The 24459-nt window shown below is 31.5% G+C and overlaps 1 protein-coding gene across 2 annotated transcripts; it reads left to right on the top strand.

Annotated features, from left to right (window-relative positions):
• The first annotated feature begins 1257 nt into the window (after positions 1–1257).
• LOC143048251 (uncharacterized) lies at positions 1258–24064 on the top strand. 2 transcript variants are annotated; one of them, XM_076221810.1, is made up of 3 exons: positions 1258–1475; positions 16679–16805; positions 22533–24064. In XM_076221810.1, exon 3 carries the CDS (start codon positions 22539–22541, stop codon positions 24006–24008), a length of 1470 nt encoding a protein of 489 aa, XP_076077925.1. In that variant the 5' UTR covers positions 1258–1475; positions 16679–16805; positions 22533–22538; the 3' UTR covers positions 24009–24064. The 2 variants fall into 2 exon arrangements, with proteins under 2 accessions (XP_076077925.1, XP_076077926.1); XM_076221811.1 differs by lacking the exon at positions 1258–1475 and adding an exon at positions 1772–1792.
• The last annotated feature ends 395 nt before the right edge of the window (positions 24065–24459 follow it).

Raw genomic sequence — 24459 nt, forward strand, 5'->3', positions numbered from 1 at the left:
TATTGTTTTGTATGTTTCCATTTCAAAAAGAGTTGAAATTTTCATAGATGTAAAAATCAAAACTAACAGTATTGCCCACAAGATTTAATCACGCTGTAGCAAACTGTAGAGGAATTCGAATTACCCTTCCTGATTCTGGTTCATTTATGTTGCGTCTATTTTTTTTTTATTATTGATATAAAAATTCACAACCTGAGGAGCAAACTTTCAATTTGTGCTTATAAACGATTTACTAGGATAGTCTGAAAACACTTAAATTTTAAAAAATTAATATCAATGTATAATGCATGTCCGTAAAAGTAAACAAAATCCTAGAGCGTCAGTTTATCTATATGTTGGATCAGGTGTACTAAATGGAATACAAAGGATGGTTGTGCGCTTTTAATGACAGGAAGTATAATATATCATTAAATAGCCATCTTCACTGGTCAAGATTTAAACCTAGTGACACCTTGTGTGTGCTTAAACCGCAATTACAATAAACAATATGTCACTTTGGGAACGTAAGTGCGAAATATGATGTATTTGGTAGCTAAATGAATCCGTTTGCAATAAAAGGGAAGCAACTCCTTCGTAGGATAAACCTTGTTTCCTCCTTTTTAAATTGGGAAACACATTATATGCAGAGAAAGAATCGCAAAAAAAGTAGTTACTGGATGAAAATTCATGACCAAATTTATTAACAACTTTTATAGACTCTGAATGATTTACAGAATAGTTCATAGACATATGTCTATTTATGAAGCCTGTAGTTTGTCTTCTACATGTTTTGTGTTATTTTTGTCCTTGGATTGCTGCCTCATTCACGCATACCCGACTAGATAAACGACCGGCATTGACACAAAAATTAAGTATCAAAATGCACTCTTAAATAAATATTATAGATCATTACATTGAATTTCATTCGCTTGTGAATTTCTTATTTAATTATAAATACTGGGAGTGACAAAATAATGTGTTTTGAAATGAAATAAGATATAAAATGTGTCACATTCAAAGTTTATAATATCGCTGCGTGTTTACCATTGATCATTTAAATTGAGCAATCAATTTCCTTACGAAGAAGCCCGTTTAATCTTATATAACATATAAGATTTAATATTTAGTTAAAACCCAATTATTTTTCATTTCATTTTTTAAAATACTCAAAATGTACATAGGTTATATAATAAATATCTACCTATGTTTAAATCTTCAAACACCAGAGGAGAACATTTAATACTGTGTCATTGAATTATTGACACTTTCTAAATCCTGGTAAATATTGACCAAACAGTAGCGGAAAAACCTTTATAACAAACTTTACCGCCATTGACGACAACTAATTTTATATAGTATGACCTCGCGGGGTACTTTTTTAACAATTTATAATTATTAGGTAAAAAATACACATCACAGTTACATTTTTAACCGAATTTAGGATCATAATACATGAGAAATAATTGTGACAGGCAATCGATTCAACGTATTTAATGGTAAGATATTATATTCATTTCATATGTCTCTTAACGACTCCCAATTATTAAAGAATAAATATATTAAGTTTTATGATTTATATTATTTTATTCAACTATTTTTTCTTTTGAACGATTGTCAGCTATTCTTTCAGGTGAAAAAATTAAAATTATGTTTACTTATTTAATTAGATTTTTAATGTTAACAGTTTTGAACATAACACTTTTATTAGAACTGTCAGTTTGTTTTCACACATTTAAAAGCGAATCAATTAAAAATTTGAACCAGCATTTATGGATTGTACTGTGGAAATAACTGGCTATATTTTACTAATGTGGTAGGAATATTTGTTTCTCATTTTTTTGTGATCATTTGAATTTATTTAAGAAACTCAAAATTTAATAAAAAGGACGTGTTGTATGAACATTTGTTTCATAGCTATACATATAATCGCTTAGAATTTTAAAGGCTGCATAATATGTTTATTTTTTGGGCCAAAATGTTTAGGGCAGTTGAACTGAATATTGCTATTCAGATCCTCTTTCAAAACCAATCTAAAAAGTCTCTCTCCTGGAAAGGATAAAACAACTATCATGTTTAACATTTATTGCATATGCTTGTTACTTTTTAAAATTTTACTAAGGGAATGAAAACATACCTATGTTTTGATATAGAAATAAGGAGATGTTTGATGATTCCCAATGAGATATGTAGAACTATTCACCAAAGCTCAAATAAAGTGATAGTGAGCAATTATAGGCTATCGTCAGGTGTCCAACATTTACAAAAAAACCTAACACACTATGATCAAATTTAGTCGTTCATAGTGTATTAATTTACGTTAAGCCTGCCAATTGATATTTTATCGTGTGGTTTTCTACGTTGTGATGTTATGCTATTGTTTCAGAAAAAGGGAGAAGGTTTGGATCCATTAAAACGTTTAATCCCGCTGCAAATGTTTGCACCTGTCCTAAGTCAGGAATCTTATGTACAGTAGTTGTCGTTTGTTTATGTAATTTATACGTGTTTCTCGTTTCTCGTTTTTTTATATATATTAGACCGTTGGATTTCCCTTTTGAATGGTTTTAAACTAGTAATTTTGGGGCCCTTTATAGCTTGTTGTTCGGTGTGAGCCAAGGCTCCGTGTTGAAGGCCGTACATTGACCTACATGTATAATGGTTATTTGGATGGAGAGTTGTCTCATTGGCACTCACACCACATCTTCTTATATCTATACCATTTAATCAGCGATAGAAAAGGCCCTGACATGACAAATCTTAAACAATTCAAACGAGAAAACTAACAGCTAATTTCTAAGGGGTAAACAAGTCACAAAAAAAAACCAAACGTGACAAACATGAACGTATGACAAATACTATCTAAAGGCTCCGTCACGTGAACAGCTCATACATAATATGGCATGGTTAATGTTTGTTAGCGCTCAACCACCCCTTAACTTGGAACATTGGTGTAACAGCACACAATATAAAGAAACTGTGAAAATCAGTTGCACATTTGCATAATTCAAAACGATTGGTACGAGGCACAAAAACAATAACATAAAAACAATGAATGCACAGCACCGACATAAGAGTACACGCAGTTTCTTAAGACAAGTTCAAAGCCAATTACATATATATTCTATATCATCTGGTTGTGGAGAGCTGTTTCATAAGAAATCATACCACATCTTTTAATTTTTATAATGAATCTTAAAATATCAATCAGTTCACATTCAACGGATCCACTGTAGGCATGAAAATACGTAGCTTCGTTTAGAGACGTTATAAACAGTCCAACAAACGCATATCATTGTGCAAAGCTAAAATATAAGTAAACACTATATACAAGATGTATAATCATGAGTTGGCGTAGCTATACATAGTAACATACATACCAATACATATTAAGTTATGTGTTAATTTTTCAAATTCAAAATAAGCACAGTTCTTAAACTTGATGAATGTAGCAATAATTGTCCAATATCCACGTTGTATCTTGTATTTAGTTTACACCATATACAATATTACTTGATTTTGAAAAATGTCAATCAATATACACACGACTATATTTAAATTCTTTAGAATGTATATATTAATAAAGACATTAAACCAAATTCGATTCTGAACTAAGATTTAAATGTCTTACAACATAATTAATCGTGCTATAATATGTCCCTCTCTGAGTTTTTGTATCATGTTTGTGGAATTAGTTTCTTAATCTTGCAAAACGCTGCCGTTCGAAAAAGTCTGTAGATCATACCCCCTTTTGCAAAGTATAAAAGTGCGAATTCATCTATAGATATCCATATCAAACTCATTCAAAGATATTAAAATTGTATGTTAGGGGTTTCAATCTTTATACAGTAAGAACAAACTTTTGTGATTAACACATTTATAAATTAACAATGTAACGGATGTCTCTACTTTGAATTTTGAATTTGTCACGTTAGACTAAACACCGTCCTTGTTATACCAATACCCGTTTAAATTGTTGCAGATATTTCCTAATGCCATTTAAATATTTGCATATCTTAAACGCAAATAATCCAGCACTATAAATAAAGTAGTGGCATTTTCTTTGGAGTGATCGTTTGGTGAAGTGCACAAGTAAAACTTTTTTTTTTAATTGGTTATAGGTTTGTTGTTTAGTGCAATATTTTTTTGTGCTTCCTGTTTTCATTTTTTTTTATAACACTACGATAATTTGGAATAATCTACAGTCTGCTTTTAGAATAACAAGGAAATGGAACTGGCATATTATCTTAACTGATGTTTTGCTTAAACTATATTATTAATAAGATATTCCTAATCTCTACTTTAAGTCTTGAGAAATTCTGTTATACTGAAGGGATGGCTATTTGATAGTCTGTATGGTGAAAAGGGGGTAGGAAGAGTTCCTGCGGATTTTGTTTTATCTGTTCTTACGCATTTTTATTAATTTTCAGTTCTTATCAGGCCAGAATATTCATTTTCAATATCCCCCTCCCCGAAATTTTAATGGTCGTCCCCTAACCTGTATGTTATATTTTCCCAAACAATCAGTTTTGAGTACTCCTACCATTAATTGTTGGTTTATTTGTCCAAACTACAAGCATAGGTCTATGAAGTACTGACCAATTAACATACTACAAAACAGTCCATTCATAGCTATCCTAGCTATCCTAATAATCCTGACATAACCATTTATAAAAATGATAAGATTGGTACTGACACACAATTCTGCACTCTTCAGGTTGGTGATTATAATTGGGGTGGGGGATACTCGCAGTAAGTAAAAGCTTAATAGTTCACAGCCAATTCGATCATATAAAGAAACCATGATTTCCCATATCCAAATATCAATGAGAATATTACACATCCTGGTAACAAAAATAAGGATGTGATATACTATTTGAAACAATGTTTCTACAAGTACATCATACATGCCAATTGTCACCATTTGCGGGGGATTTCCTCCATGAAGGCTCCCAAATGGAAATTTTGAAAGAGCAATTTTGTCCACAATCTTAAACAAAACAGTTAATTTTATGAATGCAATAAGCTATTAAAAGTAGGAAGAAGAAAAAAAAAACACCATTAAAATGCATTTAAAGGCCCCCTTGGAGGTTTTTTTGGGACCACAAAGTCCTCTTGCACGTAAAACCCCAAAGGGCACTTTGAAAAGTTGGCAGGTATGGTACATTCAAACTGAATATTCTAATGTGTTGAATAAAAACTTCTATAATTCCATTTATCAAATAAAACATTATATTCTATAATTCCATTTATCAATTAAAACATTTTATTATTTTGAATTACAAAAAAAAATACTTTAACATAATATTCAAAACTACTATAGGTTTGTTGTTAAGTGCAATATCTTTTTGTGCTTCCTGTTTTCATTTTTTTTTTTATAACACTACGATAATTTGGAATAATCTACAGTCTGCTTTTAGAATAACAAGGAAATGGAACTGGCATATTATCTTAACTGATGTTTTGCTTAAACTATATTATTAATAAGATATTCCTAATCTCTACTTTAAGTCTTGAGAAATTCTGTTATACTGAAGGGATGGCTATTTGATAGTCTGTATGGTGAAAAGGGGGTAGGAAGAGTTCCTGCGGATTTTGTTTTATCTGTTCTTACGCATTTTTATTAATTTTCAGTTCTTATCAGGCCAGAATATTCATTTTCAATATCCCCCTCCCCGAAATTTTAATGGTCGTCCCCTAACCTGTATGTTATATTTTCCCAAACAATCAGTTTTGAGTACTCCTACCATTAATTGTTGGTTTATTTGTCCAAACTACAAGCATAGGTCTATGAAGTACTGACCAATTAACATACTACAAAACAGTCCATTCATAGCTATCCTAGCTATCCTAATAATCCTGACATAACCATTTATAAAAATGATAAGATTGGTACTGACACACAATTCTGCACTCTTCAGGTTGGTGATTATAATTGGGGTGGGGGATACTCGCAGTAAGTAAAAGCTTAATAGTTCACAGCCAATTCGATCATATAAAGAAACCATGATTTCCCATATCCAAATATCAATGAGAATATTACACATCCTGGTAACAAAAATAAGGATGTGATATACTATTTGAAACAATGTTTCTACAAGTACATCATACATGCCAATTGTCACCATTTGCGGGGGATTTCCTCCATGAAGGCTCCCAAATGGAAATTTTGAAAGAGCAATTTTGTCCACAATCTTAAACAAAACAGTTAATTTTATGAATGCAATAAGCTATTAAAAGTAGGAAGAAGAAAAAAAACACCATTAAAATGCATTTAAAGGCCCCCTTGGAGGTTTTTTTGGGACCACAAAGTCCTCTTGCACGTAAAACCCCAAAGGGCACTTTGAAAAGTTGGCAGGTATGGTACATTCAAACTGAATATTCTAATGTGTTGAATAAAAACTTCTATAATTCCATTTATCAAATAAAACATTATATTCTATAATTCCATTTATCAATTAAAACATTTTATTATTTTGAATTACAAAAAAAAATACTTTAACATAATATTCAAAACTACTATAGGTTTGTTGTTAAGTGCAATATCTTTTTGTGCTTCCTGTTTTCATTTTTTTTTTATAACACTACGATAATTTGGAATAATCTACAGTCTGCTTTTAGAATAACAAGGAAATGGAACTGGCATATTATCTTAACTGATGTTTTGCTTAAACTATATTATTAATAAGATATTCCTAATCTCTACTTTAAGTCTTGAGAAATTCTGTTATACTGAAGGGATGGCTATTTGATAGTCTGTATGGTGAAAAGGGGGTAGGAAGAGTTCCTGCGGATTTTGTTTTATCTGTTCTTACGCATTTTTATTAATTTTCAGTTCTTATCAGGCCAGAATATTCATTTTCAATATCCCCCTCCCCGAAATTTTAATGGTCGTCCCCTAACCTGTATGTTATATTTTCCCAAACAATCAGTTTTGAGTACTCCTACCATTAATTGTTGGTTTATTTGTCCAAACTACAAGCATAGGTCTATGAAGTACTGACCAATTAACATACTACAAAACAGTCCATTCATAGCTATCCTAGCTATCCTAATAATCCTGACATAACCATTTATAAAAATGATAAGATTGGTACTGACACACAATTCTGCACTCTTCAGGTTGGTGATTATAATTGGGGTGGGGGATACTCGCAGTAAGTAAAAGCTTAATAGTTCACAGCCAATTCGATCATATAAAGAAACCATGATTTCCCATATCCAAATATCAATGAGAATATTACACATCCTGGTAACAAAAATAAGGATGTGATATACTATTTGAAACAATGTTTCTACAAGTACATCATACATGCCAATTGTCACCATTTGCGGGGGATTTCCTCCATGAAGGCTCCCAAATGGAAATTTTGAAAGAGCAATTTTGTCCACAATCTTAAACAAAACAGTTAATTTTATGAATGCAATAAGCTATTAAAAGTAGGAAGAAGAAAAAAAAACACCATTAAAATGCATTTAAAGGCCCCCTTGGAGGTTTTTTTGGGACCACAAAGTCCTCTTGCACGTAAAACCCCAAAGGGCACTTTGAAAAGTTGGCAGGTATGGTACATTCAAACTGAATATTCTAATGTGTTGAATAAAAACTTCTATAATTCCATTTATCAAATAAAACATTATATTCTATAATTCCATTTATCAATTAAAACATTTTATTATTTTGAATTACAAAAAAAAATACTTTAACATAATATTCAAAACTACTATAGGTTTGTTGTTAAGTGCAATATCTTTTTGTGCTTCCTGTTTTCATTTTTTTTTTATAACACTACGATAATTTGGAATAATCTACAGTCTGCTTTTAGAATAACAAGGAAATGGAACTGGCATATTATCTTAACTGATGTTTTGCTTAAACTATATTATTAATAAGATATTCCTAATCTCTACTTTAAGTCTTGAGAAATTCTGTTATACTGAAGGGATGGCTATTTGATAGTCTGTATGGTGAAAAGGGGGTAGGAAGAGTTCCTGCGGATTTTGTTTTATCTGTTCTTACGCATTTTTATTAATTTTCAGTTCTTATCAGGCCAGAATATTCATTTTCAATATCCCCCTCCCCGAAATTTTAATGGTCGTCCCCTAACCTGTATGTTATATTTTCCCAAACAATCAGTTTTGAGTACTCCTACCATTAATTGTTGGTTTATTTGTCCAAACTACAAGCATAGGTCTATGAAGTACTGACCAATTAACATACTACAAAACAGTCCATTCATAGCTATCCTAGCTATCCTAATAATCCTGACATAACCATTTATAAAAATGATAAGATTGGTACTGACACACAATTCTGCACTCTTCAGGTTGGTGATTATAATTGGGGTGGGGGATACTCGCAGTAAGTAAAAGCTTAATAGTTCACAGCCAATTCGATCATATAAAGAAACCATGATTTCCCATATCCAAATATCAATGAGAATATTACACATCCTGGTAACAAAAATAAGGATGTGATATACTATTTGAAACAATGTTTCTACAAGTACATCATACATGCCAATTGTCACCATTTGCGGGGGATTTCCTCCATGAAGGCTCCCAAATGGAAATTTTGAAAGAGCAATTTTGTCCACAATCTTAAACAAAACAGTTAATTTTATGAATGCAATAAGCTATTAAAAGTAGGAAGAAGAACAAAAAACACCATTAAAATGCATTTAAAGGCCCCCTTGGAGTTTTTTTTGGGACCACAAAGTCCTCTTGCACGTAAAACCCCAAAGGGCACTTTGAAAAGTTGGCAGGTATGGTACATTCAAACTGAATATTCTAATGTGTTGAATAAAAACTTCTATAATTCCATTAATCAAATAAAGCATTATATTCTATAATTCCATTTATCAATTAAAACATTTTATTATTTTGAATTACAAAAAAAATACTTTAACATAATATTCAAAACTACTGAAGGTCAGATGACAGAATCGGTACCTTGTTCAAACAAAACTTTATTTAAAAAAGTCCTTTGAATTCTATTGGTTTCAAGAAAATTGACATTAATAACTTTAAAGTAACAAGTATATTATGTTTTCGTTAAACGTCTACTTGTGCACGCAGATGTATAATATAAACATACATGACTGTTACGACTTATACTTAAACATCTGTCATAAAATTATACACAAGGAAGATTCATAGTCTATAAAAAGTAAAATCACAAAAATACTGAACTCTATATTGCAGAGTAAACAAAATAAAAATGTTTAGATAATAATTATTACTTGTAACACCTTAATTGATCAAGCCGAAGAAATACTTGACTTAAAAAAACACAATAAAGAATATCAGCAGATCAACATTAAACAAAAACATATTTTGGTCATTACAATGGTCCCACGCGGTTCCTTTTGTGGTCTTGGTATTTTCAGTCCTGATCTTTACGATACAGTTCGTTCAAAAACAGTTATTTGAAAGATCTCTGAGCTCATATTGCAGCTTATGGCCAAACAACAAAAAATGAATGGAGCTGTGGACCAAGAGCCTTTTTATCTCTAAAAAAAATACAGTACTGATCACCAGTCCAACAGTCGGCACTTCTTTGTGAATTATTATTGATCTTGTTATAATTATAAATCAACTGTTTACAAAAAATTAATTTCTTATGTATTACCTTGGATGTTTTTGGAAAAACATTACGTAATTTTGGGTTTTCAATGCCCTTCAACTTTGTACTTTAATTTTCCTATTTAATTTTTACGATTTTAGCGTTGCTAATGAGTATTTTGTGGATGAATGGTGTGTCTGGTGAACAAAATTTTAAAACTGGTATCTATGTTGAGTTTACTGCTAGTGCAACTTGTGATGGACACGAACCTCATTTTCGCAACTCTGTAAATGCTTTATACCGACAGCTATCACAAATTTAAATTTTGTTTTATATTCAATTTTCAAATAAACAACTGAAAAAACAAAACGATTTGAATCCATTACTCCTACAATAGAAGTATTATAATAAATTCTCTCTAAGGTCAACTGAAGTGTGATTGAAATAACAATTTAATCTAGATGATCAATTTTGGAAAATCTGTCCAAATCCTTTTTATTTCGTCAAAGTTGTTGACAGTAAAAAAAAATCACTATATAAAAAATCTTCACACAAAATAATAGAACTCTTATTTACCACGATTTTTAAAAGCTTATTCCTCAAAAATAAAAGCCTGGACATATCCATTTCTGGCCTAATATTACATCATAAGAAATTTGAACGCCCATGAGGCAACTCTCCATCCAAGTCACAGTCTATAAAAGGTTATAGGTCCAGGTAGTAACTACGGTCTTTTGATTAATTATCTATGTTGTGTTTTGTAGACTACTGTTTGTCTTTGTTGACGTTTTTTTTTTTTTTTTTTTACCATGACTTTGTACGAGTTTTTCAACTTATAAATTAAAAATCCTTTTAGTATTATTCGTCTTGCTTGTAGAAAGTTGTCATTTGAAAATCACAAGCGGATTTCCTTAGAGAACCCTTTTTACCCTTTACTAACACATATTGTTTTGCAAAATTGGTATATAAATACATTTTTTAAGTGGCAATAGTTATATTTCCAGAATTGAAAAAGATTCGATATCATCAACTTTAGATTTAAGTTATGTTTAGATACGTATGCACACAATCATTGTCTCATTGAACGTATACCAATGCTGAATATATAAGTGGTATGCTATTCCATGATACCGGGAAAATTGTAAATACCCTCCCCTTAGTCTAAACAGGACACGGATTTAAAAGAAACAAAAAGATCTCTCATGCATCAATGCCTTATTCCTTTGGTGAACAAAAAACATTAAAAAAAACTTTGGTAAAACTGTGAACTAGATTCTGTCCACGCTCTTAAACATGTGATTGTTAAGAATTATGGCTGTAATTTCTAATCCCTCATTTATATCTCTTCATGAAACTAAATGTTTGGAATTTGACATTTTATTAAAAAAACAAATTTGCTGAACAAATATTTTAAAGAAATTTTGGCCTCTAAACTTTTAAAAGACGGTTGAATAAATAAAAACAAAAACTACAACAAAAATGTTTTCACAAAATAATGGATGTAAGTTTTCATTTTCAACTCCTGAGACAACATGCTGCGTTATAAGTGCTCTTATGGTTAACCATTTTAGGTATTCGTAGTTCACTTTATTTCCAGTTAATTATTGGTTTTAAGTTAAACTGCATAATAATAAGATTCTGTTTGGCTTATCGAATGCGTTACAATTGTTCAGTATAAATATTGACACTGGTAAAACTATAATGGTATGTTTTACGGAAACCTTCCTGTAATTTAAGTTACTCGTACATCAAATAAAAATGAACCTCTTTACATTAATGGGGGTTACATTGATTTTAACTTTTATCTAGAATTTGAATAATTGATACAGCAACCTTTGGAAATGTATCTGATATTTAATCAGTCATTTCGTTTTTTAGTTTGAACGAGAAAGATTTTTATCAGTGATACTATGTATTATGCAAATAGCTGTAACACGAAAACGCTCTCGTGTTGTATAAAAACGATTGTATATTGAGGCTAATAAGAATTGTAATTTTAACAACGGTAATCTAATTGCGAAGTTATTTTGGTAAATTGAAGTTTCCTTTTAGTGTGTAACATAAATCGTTCAATTTAGCTTTCAAAAAATATCTGAAATCGATTTGTAATTGGGAACAAGATAATAGCATTCGACCGATAATTTAAAAAATTTTATCCAAACATTTGAATCATTTTACCTTGTGGTATAGAAATATTTAAAGGAACCATTGTTATTTTGTGTGCAATAGGACAAAGAGAAAGGATCCGCAATTACTGTAATTATTCATGGCAAGTAATATCAAATATTATCTGTAATAAATAAGACTGTTACATTTACGTGTATATAACTGGTATTAATATTGGTATATATTTGTTCTGGCGTTTGAGTAGATCGATGAACTTAACCATTAAACTTTCATGAAGGGTTTGACTATATTTATATGTTAAACTTTTATACAGGTCTAGGGTTTGACTATGTATATGTTTGTTAAACTTTTATACAGGTCTAGGGTTTGACTATTTGTATGTTAAACTTTTATACAGGTCTAGGGTTTGACTATTTGTATGTTAAACTTTTATACAGGTCTAGGGTTTGACTATTTGTTTGTTAAAACTCCATACATGGTTGAGTGTTTGTATGTTGTCTTTTTTATGAACAACGTCTATAAAGGGTTTGACTATTGGGACGTAAATCTTCCATACAAGATTTGACTGCTTCTATGTTATCTTGCATGTTTACATGGTTTGACTTTGTGTATAGGTAAAACGTCCGTATGAGGTTCGACTATTTTTTATTCAAACTTCAGTACTGGTTTGACTATGTAAATGTTAAACTTCAATACAGTCACCATCTTATGGTGTTTATATATCTCAACTTGTACGATTCGCTCGTGTATGTAACAACGTATTAGACTTTAGCGAGAACAATTTATGTATTACTGAAAAAACTATTACACCAGGGTTTTCGATATCACAAATTAGTCAAACATTTACTAAATTTTATCATCGGTATAAGGAAATAATTCGTAAATATAACTCAACATGCAGACATCTTATACGTTCAGGTATTTCACATCCAATCTTTTATGGTAATATTCTTCACAAAGCACAAAAATGTCAGTTTCACCTCAAAACTTACAAAACCTTTAAACAGACTTATCAAGAAGGGATATAGTTACGATACTGTTGTCAGGTCATTAAAGATTGCATATTTTAGCTTTAATATTGATTCACTTATAGGGTCTTTGCATCGGAACTAAACACATTTATTTAAAAAAAAAAAGTTGTTGGCATGACACGGGTTATGTTCTTCTCATATATTTTATGATAGTATGATACTAAACCCATAACGGGATGGATAGTGCCTGATATTCATATGATGAAGACTTAATCTTTCAATTAGTTTAATTGAGGTCTTGGGCTGGCATGTCAGTTAACTGCTAGTAGTCTGTTGTTATTTATGTATTATTGACATTTTATTTATTTTCTTTTGTTACATCTTCTGACATCGGACTCGGACTTCTCTTGAACTGAATTCTAATGTGCGTATTGTTATGCGTTTACTTTTCTACATTGGCTTGAGGTATAGGGGGAGGGTTGGGATTTTATAAACATGTTTAACCCCGCTGCAATGTTGCGCCTGTCCCAAGTCAGGAGCCTCTGGCCTTTGTTAGTCTTGTATGATTTTTAATTTTAGTTTCTTGTGTATAATTCGGAGTTTAGTATGACGTCCATTATCACTGTACTAGCATGCATATTTTTAAAGGGCCAGCTGAAGGACGCCTACGGGTTCGGGAGTTTCTCGCTACATTGAAGACCCATTGGTGGCCTTCGGCTCCATGGTCGGGTAATTGTCGCTTTGACATATACCCCATTTCCTTTCTCAATTTTATTTGACTATTTGTATGTTAAATTTCCATACAGGGGTTTACTATTTGTATGTTAAACTTCCGTACAGCATGATACAGGGTTGGACTATTTATATGTTAAACGGTGTTTAAACTATTAGAATGCTTGTGGGTTTAACTTCAATACTTTAGGTTCAAATATTCGTATGTTGATAGTTTTCACATGATTTGACTATTCAATTGTATACTTAGAAGAAATATACTAACTTCACCTGCATATGGGATATACATTTCCCAACTTCTTCGGTATTTAACAGCTTGCAACTGCTACGTAGACTTTGTAAAACGTCATCAGAAAGTTGATGAACTATCCTGAGGATAAAGCAAAGAAAGTGTCGTCTTTAAAAAAAAAAAAAATCATCGGAAGATACCAAGACCTTGTTGATAGATATTCCGTATCAGCTTCACAAATAATACACAATGGCCCTGAAGGATAGATTCTAGGTAATGATGTTGTTTATCGTCTCAATTATGTGTTAAAGTGTCCTTTTATTTGTCTTTGTAAATTGTTACTTTTACTGTTAAGTCTATTTTTGGTAATATCCATTTGACGTGGATCGGTACTTATACATCCTGTCATTGTATTATTTTGCAGCACTGCTGAAGTATTTTTTTTGTATTCTTGTCTTTAGTGTTTGCTGATGTGCTTTGTCGATATGCCTTTTTGTTTATCTTTGTTAACATATTTGGCTTTTTTTTAATTGTGATTACGATTATAACACAATGTTGACTGCAGCATCCTTATTTTTTTGACATTTTATTTGTAATGTCTCTTTGTTTTGTTCACACATTGTTGTTAATATGATAAAATTTTATGCGACATGTCAGAGGCTTAGCTAGCTATAAAACCAGGTTTAATCCACAATTTTCTGCAGAAGAAAATGCCTGTACCAAGTCAGGAATATGACAGTTGTTATCCATGTTATCGTTTGATGTGTTTGAGCTTTTGATATTGCCAATTGATTTTGGACTTTCCGTTTTGAATTTACTCGGAGTTTGGAATTTTGTTTTTACATACAGGGTTTGACTATATTTGTTTCTTAAACTTCTGTTCAGTGTTTGAATACTTGTATGTTTAACTTGTATACAGGTTTGATTATTTTTTATATTAAGCTATTATTATACATGGTATGACAGTATATACAGGATGTATTCCATACTGTGTTTGACTATTTGTACATTAAACTTCTATACAGGCCTAGGGTTCGACTATTTTTACATTTAATTTCCGAAAAGTTTTTGACTATTTTGACTATTTTTCTTTTGAACTGTCATGCAGGTTTGACAACGTGCATGGTAAAAAATACAGGTTTGACCAACGTATTAACAAAGTTAAACACCAACCAGTTGTTTTATTGGTTCAGTTCTTCAAAAACCTACATTTCGTACTTAACTAGTTTTATTTGCTTGACACCTATAGCAAGCATACACTATGTGTTTCCCATAGCCACTTACTTTCCTAAGTATTTGCTTATTTTCAGAATACACAATGTTTTAGCGTTTAAACTGCTACAAAATGTAATCAACATTTTATAAATATCATTGGCGTGTCCAAAACTCTATTTTTGATTTAACTTCATCAGGAACGCCAAAATCGAATACATGAAAGCAATGCAAGGATGTAAATGAACTGAACGAGTTGAAATGCTTTATTTCCGAATAGGACTTAAAAGGGCATACGATACAGTTTTGATTCCGTATTTACAAGTTGATGAAAATTTGCATATAGGCTATTTTTTACCTGATAAAATCAAATATGTAATAAAAAACATACCTTCATGTGCTACTTTTTGAGTTAAATGAGGTCGAAATTTTGTATATTTGCTCAAAATTCGGATTTGTGGCCGTATTTTCCTTTTCGAAAGAAAGACATAACTTTTTTGTTTTAAAAGATAAACACAAATTGTTTTTTGTTAAATAATTTGTAATTTCTGTATTTTATAAGTATTCTAAAAATTTATGCCTTTTTTGTTAAGAAATAACTCATATTTATCAAATGGTTATGAATTGAGAATTTTTATGCTGTATATTTATCAAAATTAAAAAAAAATGCACTATTTACAGTTTTATAAAATTTGGTCCACATAATCTCCCTGCAAAATAAAACAAAATGTCGGTTTAAAAAATTTGGGTCCATGCCCTTGTTTTCAAATTAAATCAGTTTGAATGTAACCCGAATAATTCAGTCGTTATGTTCCGCTGATCTACGAAGGCTACATCCTCGTGTGGGAGAAAATCGGACACGGAAAGGGCTTGAATTATTTGAGTTAGTTTGAATGACAAAAATCAGTCGAAAAATTTCAACTTTTCCCGATATGTCACAGTTTGACGTCGCGAAAATAACATTTTACGTTAGCAACGTCATTACCTCCCCTGTAACTGTATCGTGTGCCTTTAAGAAGAGTAGTCATTTCCAAATAAGGTCAACTATGCCTTAGGGAGTTGAAACTTTCGTTTCGTAAAATTTTTCTAAACGGACAATTTAAGAAAGGTTTGTAACAAATCATGTCATTTGCCTGTCGATTGTTTCTTATTCAATTTAATGTTCCTTTTAAAATTTCTACATTAGAGTTGATATATTATCATTTATTATTATTTCTGATAGGAAGTAAATTATTTTGCCTTTTGACAAGACACAAATGCGTGGGTATACATGTATGAACAGCCTACATTTAGTTGAATTCTGTAGACGCTTAATGATTAACAAAAAGTCAACGCGGGATAGCAAAAATTACATTCTTAGTTATTCTTAATGGGGAAATGATTTTCTTTGATAACAAGATCAAATCTTTAATTGTGCTCAACGCTAAATATTTTTTGTAAAAATTAATACCTGACTTGTAAATTTATGACTTTAAACAGGAGACAGACAATATTTTGAAAACGGATATGATTGAATTACTTAACAGTTAGTTGGATTTCTTTTGACCTTAGGTTTGTTTTTATATGAGTTCTTTTAAATTTATAACGGTTTCACATTAGCAGAAAATCATAGACTCTCATAATTAGAATTCAGGTTCCCATAACCATTGAAAACTTATAGCTCAATTTGGGGTTTCATTAAACGCCAATAAATTATAAAACTTTATGATCCATAATTTTAAATAGATCTTTTACCTAAATTATATTAGATACGTATTTCCAATAATCAATCGAACGAGGTGTACGATAAGTTGACGGGATAAAGAGGATTTGTTAAGATTGATTGAAGTAAGGTTAAAGCTTACGTTAATGTTGTCTTTATCTTTGTTCCAGGACTACAGACGTGATTAAAAGAAGAAATGGCTTGGCATCTTCTTATGTGTGGATAATCTATGGGATCAATGTAAAATATTGTCGATATCACATTTGATGGAATAAATTGGATTTACAAAAAAATATTGTAAGTATAAACGTATTATTCGTATATAAGATTCGTATTTAATTATTTAGCACATTTTATTCCATTTTTGTTTTCGTCCTCTGAAATCATAATTTCCGTTGAAAATTGCCCAAAGTAAAAAAAATCATTTGTGAATTTGCTCTTGCTAACATATTACAATACTTTAGAAGAATTTAACATTAATGTATTGTTAGAGGTTGGTAAAATTATTATGATATAAGAGTCTTCAGCAACTAAGATTATAAACAATTTGATGCACATTTTATTTCAAATATATTTATATTAAAATATCGTTTAAAGGAAGTTTAAAATGAATCATACTAAGTAATTTATTTCATTGGAAATATCAATAAATAGATATGAATAGTTTAATTTTATATAAGATGAAAAAGATTAATTGGAATAAGCATTACACAAAACGTTCTTCTTTAAAGACATCCGAAGCGGATCTAAACACTGCATGTGAGGGTAAACTCTCCCATGGTGCTACAACAGTCAAATCATTATCTTGGGTTAAAACGCGTCTATTTGTGACGTCTGCTAAGAATTTGAAATAAATGTTAAGATTATTTTATATCCTTTACTATAAATGTATAAATGGCTGTTTAATACATGATGTTTGTCTATTTTAATAATAAATCTTATGAATGATAAAACTAAGAACAGCCTATTTAATATATCATAGCTCAACTTGTTAATGTCATTTAAGTAATACCCCCGTCTGATTTAATGCAAGTTCTTGAAGTTTATTTTGTAGTTTTCGTTCTCCATGGACATATGGACATTTTTTAATAGAAAATATGTTGCTGGGAATTTTGAAAATGAATTTTCTATATAAGCGCCTACATACTTTCTAGAATTACCCATCGCTATAAGTAACAACATAATGAATAATATGTATGCTAACTACAAATTAAAATTAAACATCTCATTAATCATACACGATTTCAATGTAAACATTAAAGCAGAGTTGCTATAAAAATTCAAAATGTTATTAAAGAAACATGCAAGGATGCATGTTTGAAATTAGCGTTTTTCTCATTAAATCTCTTTGCGTTACTGTTTTGTTTTGTGTCGTTGTGAATAATATACGATAATGGATTTATATGCAATTAGAGAACAATCTTGTGAAAAACCAACAATATTGTGAAATACAAAGACGAGACATGAGCTGATGTGTTTTTAAAAAAGTTTAAATATATTTTATTTGCTCAAAACAAAAAAGGATCGGACACAAGTAAAACATAAGTATAAAGTCTTCTCGAAAATACAATGTATAAAACAAAATGAATTGAACATGAGCATGCGTTACATTATAAAAACTATTCGAAGAAAGAACGACAGAAATTAGTTTTACCTATGTTGATACTACGCAGTCAGGATCCTACTTCGTCAAAATTATCTCCCCATTACGCCAGTTCATTTTCACAATCGTAAAAATGGAAGCCATTGTAGCGATGACGCGCTACCAATTTTGCTCTTGGAAACCGATAAATTTATCCACATTGCACCAATACGATCCTTATATGTCAGTTATATTTTAAAAGACAAATGTATCAACTAGCTAATGAGCATCAGTTAATGATATTGTCTGCATTGATTCAACTTAAAACTATTGTCTGTTCGGTTGTTAGGTGGAATTTTCGAAAAATCATAAACATTTAAAAAAAATCTAATTAAATATTTCGTGGAAGGGCAGACTAGATTTTTTTAGTGGTTGAAGACTATAAACCCTAGTTATCACACACAAAAAATTAGAATTTTTCGAAGATATGCATTTTCATCATCCAACTTGTAAGACTGTCGTCAAGTACTTTCAGTAAAAAAATAGCTATTCGAACACACCTTCCCTGTTTTTGTGACTCATTAGATAGGTATTTCACTTGACCCATATATTTCATCTTTTAGTACTGTTATTTTTTTGTGTTATAAAGTCAACCTGTAGCTTTAATATATAAAAATGATAGAATCTGAAGCGAGACGATGTATGAAATATTCTTACTTTGAACGATATCAAGACAAAATACTCAACTCAAACACGCCCTAACATAAAAAGGTGCACTCGATTTTCTCTTTTCGATACAATTGTTACCTATTTTTTGGAATTTTTTCTTCAGTCACATAATGGAAGGGCAGACACGAAAATTACTGAACTAATAGATTGATATCTTTTCCGTCCGTGGTAATTTTTTCAAAAAAATCGGAGGTTATGCATTTTTGTCATCCAACTTGAAAGATACCCATGTCGTCGACTTGATATCTAATTGTTCTGCTTAACTATGTACTAGATAAATTGAAAACTTATGCAAATGGTGTTTTTGAAATAAAACACCTCGTAATTGAGAAGAAAATTGCAGTTTTGTTTGTTTCTATTAACTTTTTAAAAATTTGTCACTATAGTAAACAATACAGTAAACATTTATCGCCTTCTCTAATAGAGAGCTTCGATTCTTTTGTTCTATTTCAACCTGGTTTCCGACTGTACGTATACTACGAGGAATCGTTTCGATCTCTTTATAAAATTGAGTACTCGTTTAACAATTTGCACATTTTGATCATAAGAGTTTCTGGACCAAAAACCAATGGTTGATGTGCTGATTCAATATGTTAGTAGAGTGTCATTACATACTGACTAACATATAATAAGATTCACAAGACATATTGAACGATTAAAACATTCGCAATGTATGCGTCAATCGTAAAAAGTTTTATGAGAGACTTTTACGATACTGTAGCAATACATGCATTTACATTTGAACACATCTACATATACTTATAAAATTTACAATGTTAATCTAATATTGTAATTAAAGATGTTTTAATTTTTTTTGTCAAATAAAACTAGTGACATAAAATACTTTCTTCTCAGTTAAATATTCCTATAGATCGTTTGTACTTAATCGGCATTTGTACTTTTACATTAAGCTTCCCATCATGTCGTTTGTGCGTAAGCTTCCAATCATGTCGTTTGTGCGTAAGCTTCCCATCATGTCGTTTGAGCGTAAGCTTCCCATCATGTCGTTTGAGCGTAAGCTTCCCATCATGTTGTTTGTGCGTAAGCTTCCCATCATGTCGTTTGTGCGTAAGCTTCCCATCATGTCGTTTGAGCGTAAGCTTCCCATCATGTCGTTTGTGCGTAAGCTTCCCATCATGTCGTTTGAGCGTAAGCTTCCCATCATGTCGTTTGAGCGTAAGCTTCCCATCATGTCGTTTGTGCGTGTTGTTGGGTGTTTAAATATTCTCTGTAATGGGACAATCAGGAGACATCTATGTGAAAGGCAATTGAAATTGTATTATTACTATTGGATGTATCTTTGCAATTCCAATTGTTTTATCTCCTCAGTTGATGATTAAAATTAAGCAATGTTTGTCAAGTGTAGATATGAAAGTAGAGAGACAGAGTAATACAGTCAATGAGACATCTGTTTACCAAACTAACACCACCAAGAATGTCGACAAGAGGCCCGAGAACACAGTTATTTCGTAGTGCATTTCTTTTAGACAATAAATCAATTAAAAAAAATCGGACCTGCTCTTTCTCAAAAAGATTTTTACAGTGTAGTGTACTACCAGTGAGACAAATAATATCAAAATTATAGAATCTTCTACCAGCTCTAACTAAAAATATTGACAATTCTGTGTTAAGGGGGTGTAAAATTCAGTTTGACAGCTTCAGACGTGATAAAATTTGACCTTTTTGAACTGGACCAAATCACTACTTAGCATAAAGATTCAGCACCCATTTTTTTTTTTTTGACAAGTAATTACATCCCCCTACTTAATATTATGCATTTAATATCAAGAAATAAATTGGGAAAGTGTATCAAATAAAACATGCAAGTTATACACTGTTTACACTAGGGACTATATTGGTAGGACGATAACTGTGTCCTTGGACCAAGAACAGGGTATTGTGCGGCCCTTAACAATGAGGAAAAGGTATGGTTAATTGCCCTTTCAAACAATTAAAAAAAGAACAATAACGGCCTGAATTATAAGCTTTGAACATAAAGTGGAAAACGATTTTGACAAACAACAACCATGCAACGACAATGACTGTACTTCTCTCAGTGGCGGATCCAAATGGGGGGGGGGGGGGGGGGGTTTCCGGGGGTTGGAACCCCCCTTTTTTGGACGATCAATGTATTTGAAGGGGGACATGTAGTTGGACCCCCTTGTCCTGGGTTAGGAAACCCCCTTTTTTAAAATGGCTGGATCTCTAATTCTATGACTTTCTTCTATGGCTACATATTTGACAGGAACATAGCAATTTTGATAAAACTCTGGCTAAGGACAGGTACACTAAAGATTCTGTGTGCTGAAACCTTTAAAATGAACAAGTTTTGTTGGACATATTTTTAGACGAAGACACGTATACATTGGCTTTTCTGGTCATCACTGACATCAATTTATTTTAAAGGACGTTTCAAAATGAATCCACCTTTTCATTCTTTCAATCTTTAGCGAGAGGAAAGTTAAAACCTTAGTTCCCTGAAAATAAACACTTAAGAGTTACGTATTTGATATTTATCAGAGGAGAACAAATTAAAGATGGTCATACAATACACAATGAAAATTTACAAAAGCCTACTAGGTGAAATACTAAATAGATACATTAAGACCCAATAAATACTCCAACTAAGAAATCATTAACAGTTGTAAAATATTAAATTTGTTCGTAAAAAGGTTAATCAGAAAAGTGACATATCCTTGACATATTTAGAGTAAATATGGCGATTAATTTTATTGTCGATTTTTGTTTCACTGGCATTGTTTAAGACGTGTGACTTTATTTAAAGGAAGAAAATACTTCATCCGCATTGTAGATTTGTTTATTCGTCAAATTATGTTTCATGTAAATACCACATGAAAATAACAATACACCAAATAGGGAAATCGATCATTTCAAGGTATGGAAATCAGTCATAAGTTCTCAATGCAGCATGGAAATTTATGTTTTAAAAAAAATATATATATAATTGTGTATTTCGAAAACATTTTTTTTGGGGGGGGGGGGGGGGCGGCAGAGCCTGCGCGAAATAAAGAAGTTCGTTATGACTATTCATTCGTAAACCCCTCCCAGAAAATCTAATGGTCGTCTCTTAAGAATGACAATTTCATTTTATTTCAAACTGGAAGGTAAATATAAAAAAAGAAGATGTGGTATGATTGCCTATGAGACAATTCTCCACAAGTATAAATTAAAGACAATGTTCTTTCTATTTAGAGGGGAAGGGGTGGTATCGATACTGTTGGGCCATTATCTAAAGGGTTACAGTAAAACATTCACAATAGATTTTAAACAATGTTGAACACATATATATGCATGGAATTACAACAGAGATGTGGATGGATTCATGCCAACCCAATTAAATATTCGATTGGATACCTTGGAAAACGATAAAATAGTTGTCGTTGGTCCAACAACATTTTTTTACATGTAAGATCACGAATCGGCCATCATTTCTGTGTGCATTTTCCATACATGACATTCTGTATGTCATCTATTCCAAATCTTTGCGTTTTCCATACATGGCATTCTGTATGTCATCTATTCCAAATCTGTGCGTTTTGAACTGTGCATGGTCTTTGATTGTAATTAAGACATGAAATCATACTTAAGTGTAAGTAGTAAACCTTGTGCTCTTATTATTATTAAATATATCTTCGGATGACTTATTCTATCAATATTCTATCTTTACATCTTAACATTTCATTTTTATTCAGATTAACATGCCTTCAAAATACAATGAAAAAATTATGAGAGTAGATCGCCTGAATAAGATGGAAAAGACCAGATTGGATTTTATTATCCGCAGATATGATAAAGAAAAGATTTCATTGGTCCAGGACATAGATCGAGAAAAAAGGGCCGTTGTTAAAGATTTTGCTCATGTGAAACGTACAAGTGGATTTAGCGAAGAAGGAATACCTCCAAGCAATGAAAAAGATGAAGATTTCAAGAATGACCCGTTGCTTAAATTTGGTCCTAAAAGGATTAATAGTGCTAAATCAATAAGAAGTTTTTCTGCACGGTCAAGGACTGCATTGGATTATTACAGAAATCAGTCTCAATCATCTGAATCTGATGATGAAGTTTTTATAACCGAAGAAATGACTACACTCCCCCTTCCAGACCTCAGTAATATAGAAGATATTGAACGATATGAAAAGGAATTAGTGGAAAGTTACAAAAATGTTTTTAAAAATACGGTTGTAACAGTCAAGAAGTCTGACAGGAAAAATTTGAAAAGATTTCTAAGATCAAGAAGTGAAGTAAGTCACAGAAAATTATTAAGACCTCAAACTGCGAAATGTACTATGTCATTCGAGCGAAAATTCTCGTTACCTGTGCGCCCAGCGACAGCAAACTGCAATACTTCAAAAACTAAAACAACGGAAGAAAATGGCAATTATGAATTACGACAAAGCAATTCAGACAAATCTTTATCAAAACTATCTACCTCTTATAGTAGCCTAACAAATACAAATGGTCACTCGTTGCACTCTGTAACAGAAGAAGAAAATGGACCCACAAGTCCGTCCGTCAAAAAACTTATTGAACAGATTTTAGAAGAAGAAGACACAGAAAACAATACATTAAGTGCATCAAAACATATTTCAAATATTCAAATTACACCGAGATCAGATCATAATAGTGTAAAATTAAAACCGGAAAATGGAATTTTAAAAACAAGAAAACTTTCTGCAAGTACTAATCAAACGTCTGATATTGAAACTGATAGTATGGGACGAATAATAAGACCACCTTCAGCAGTTGGTTCAAGACAAAGAAAAGTCAGCATAAATTCATTGGCTTCAGGTTTTGATAGTTCTTTAATTTCAAATATGTGGGGAAGTATTGGCGATATTAGTGTAGACTCAAATGGACAAAGGAAACCGAGCAACTGGAGGAAATATGTTGCAGCTGAACAGGCACCTATACCAGAAACACAAAGACTGGTTACCTTAACGACTGTTGTTAAAGCGGCCTTGGCCTTTTCTAAAACTGCTCGCAGGAGGGCGCTCGATAAGCTTGTTGAAGAACAAAGTGTTGATACACGACAAATAATTAAGGAAGAAAGAATTCGACGATTACAGAGTCGTAATAATGTTTTAATGTCGCTTTCAACACAGTTCTCGGTTGATGAATCTAGTGGACCGTTTACGCTTATTCAAGAGGAAAATCATAATCTGTTGTAGTTCAATTTTTGTTTAAGTTTCTTTCTGTTTTAATAAAAGGACACATGTTTTTTTAACTTAAATTTCTAAATTGAGTTCACAAAACTACATTAATTCGTAGGATGTCCTACACTGCTAAAGCTTTAAATATCGCACACGCTGTTTCCAGATATACTTTAGCAAAAAAAAAACACTTTTAATTAATAAAATTCTAGTATATGTATTTTGGAATAAAAAAAGAGATATGGTGAGACAAACTTAAAAAAACTCAAAAGGCTTCCATGTCGAACAATCGGTCTTCAACAAAAAATACATGAACATTATGTTTTACAGCTGTTGAAATCCCGACATGTTGTGAATGACATGTGCTGTCACCAAAACCAAGCTCCACAAAAAAAAACTAAAACAAAACCGTTTTATAACGTAAAAGGCAATAAGCAAAAATGGCAAGCTTTCTGACTTTGGACGGGCA

This window comes from Mytilus galloprovincialis, chromosome 10 (genome assembly GCF_965363235.1).
Source record: "Mytilus galloprovincialis chromosome 10, xbMytGall1.hap1.1, whole genome shotgun sequence".
Taxonomy (NCBI): domain Eukaryota; kingdom Metazoa; phylum Mollusca; class Bivalvia; order Mytilida; family Mytilidae; genus Mytilus; species Mytilus galloprovincialis.

Excerpts from the sequence above, each read along its gene's own strand:
- LOC143048251 (XM_076221810.1), top strand. The coding sequence starts at position 22,539 with ATGCCTTCAAAATACAATGAAAAAATTATGAGAGTAGATCGCCTGAAT.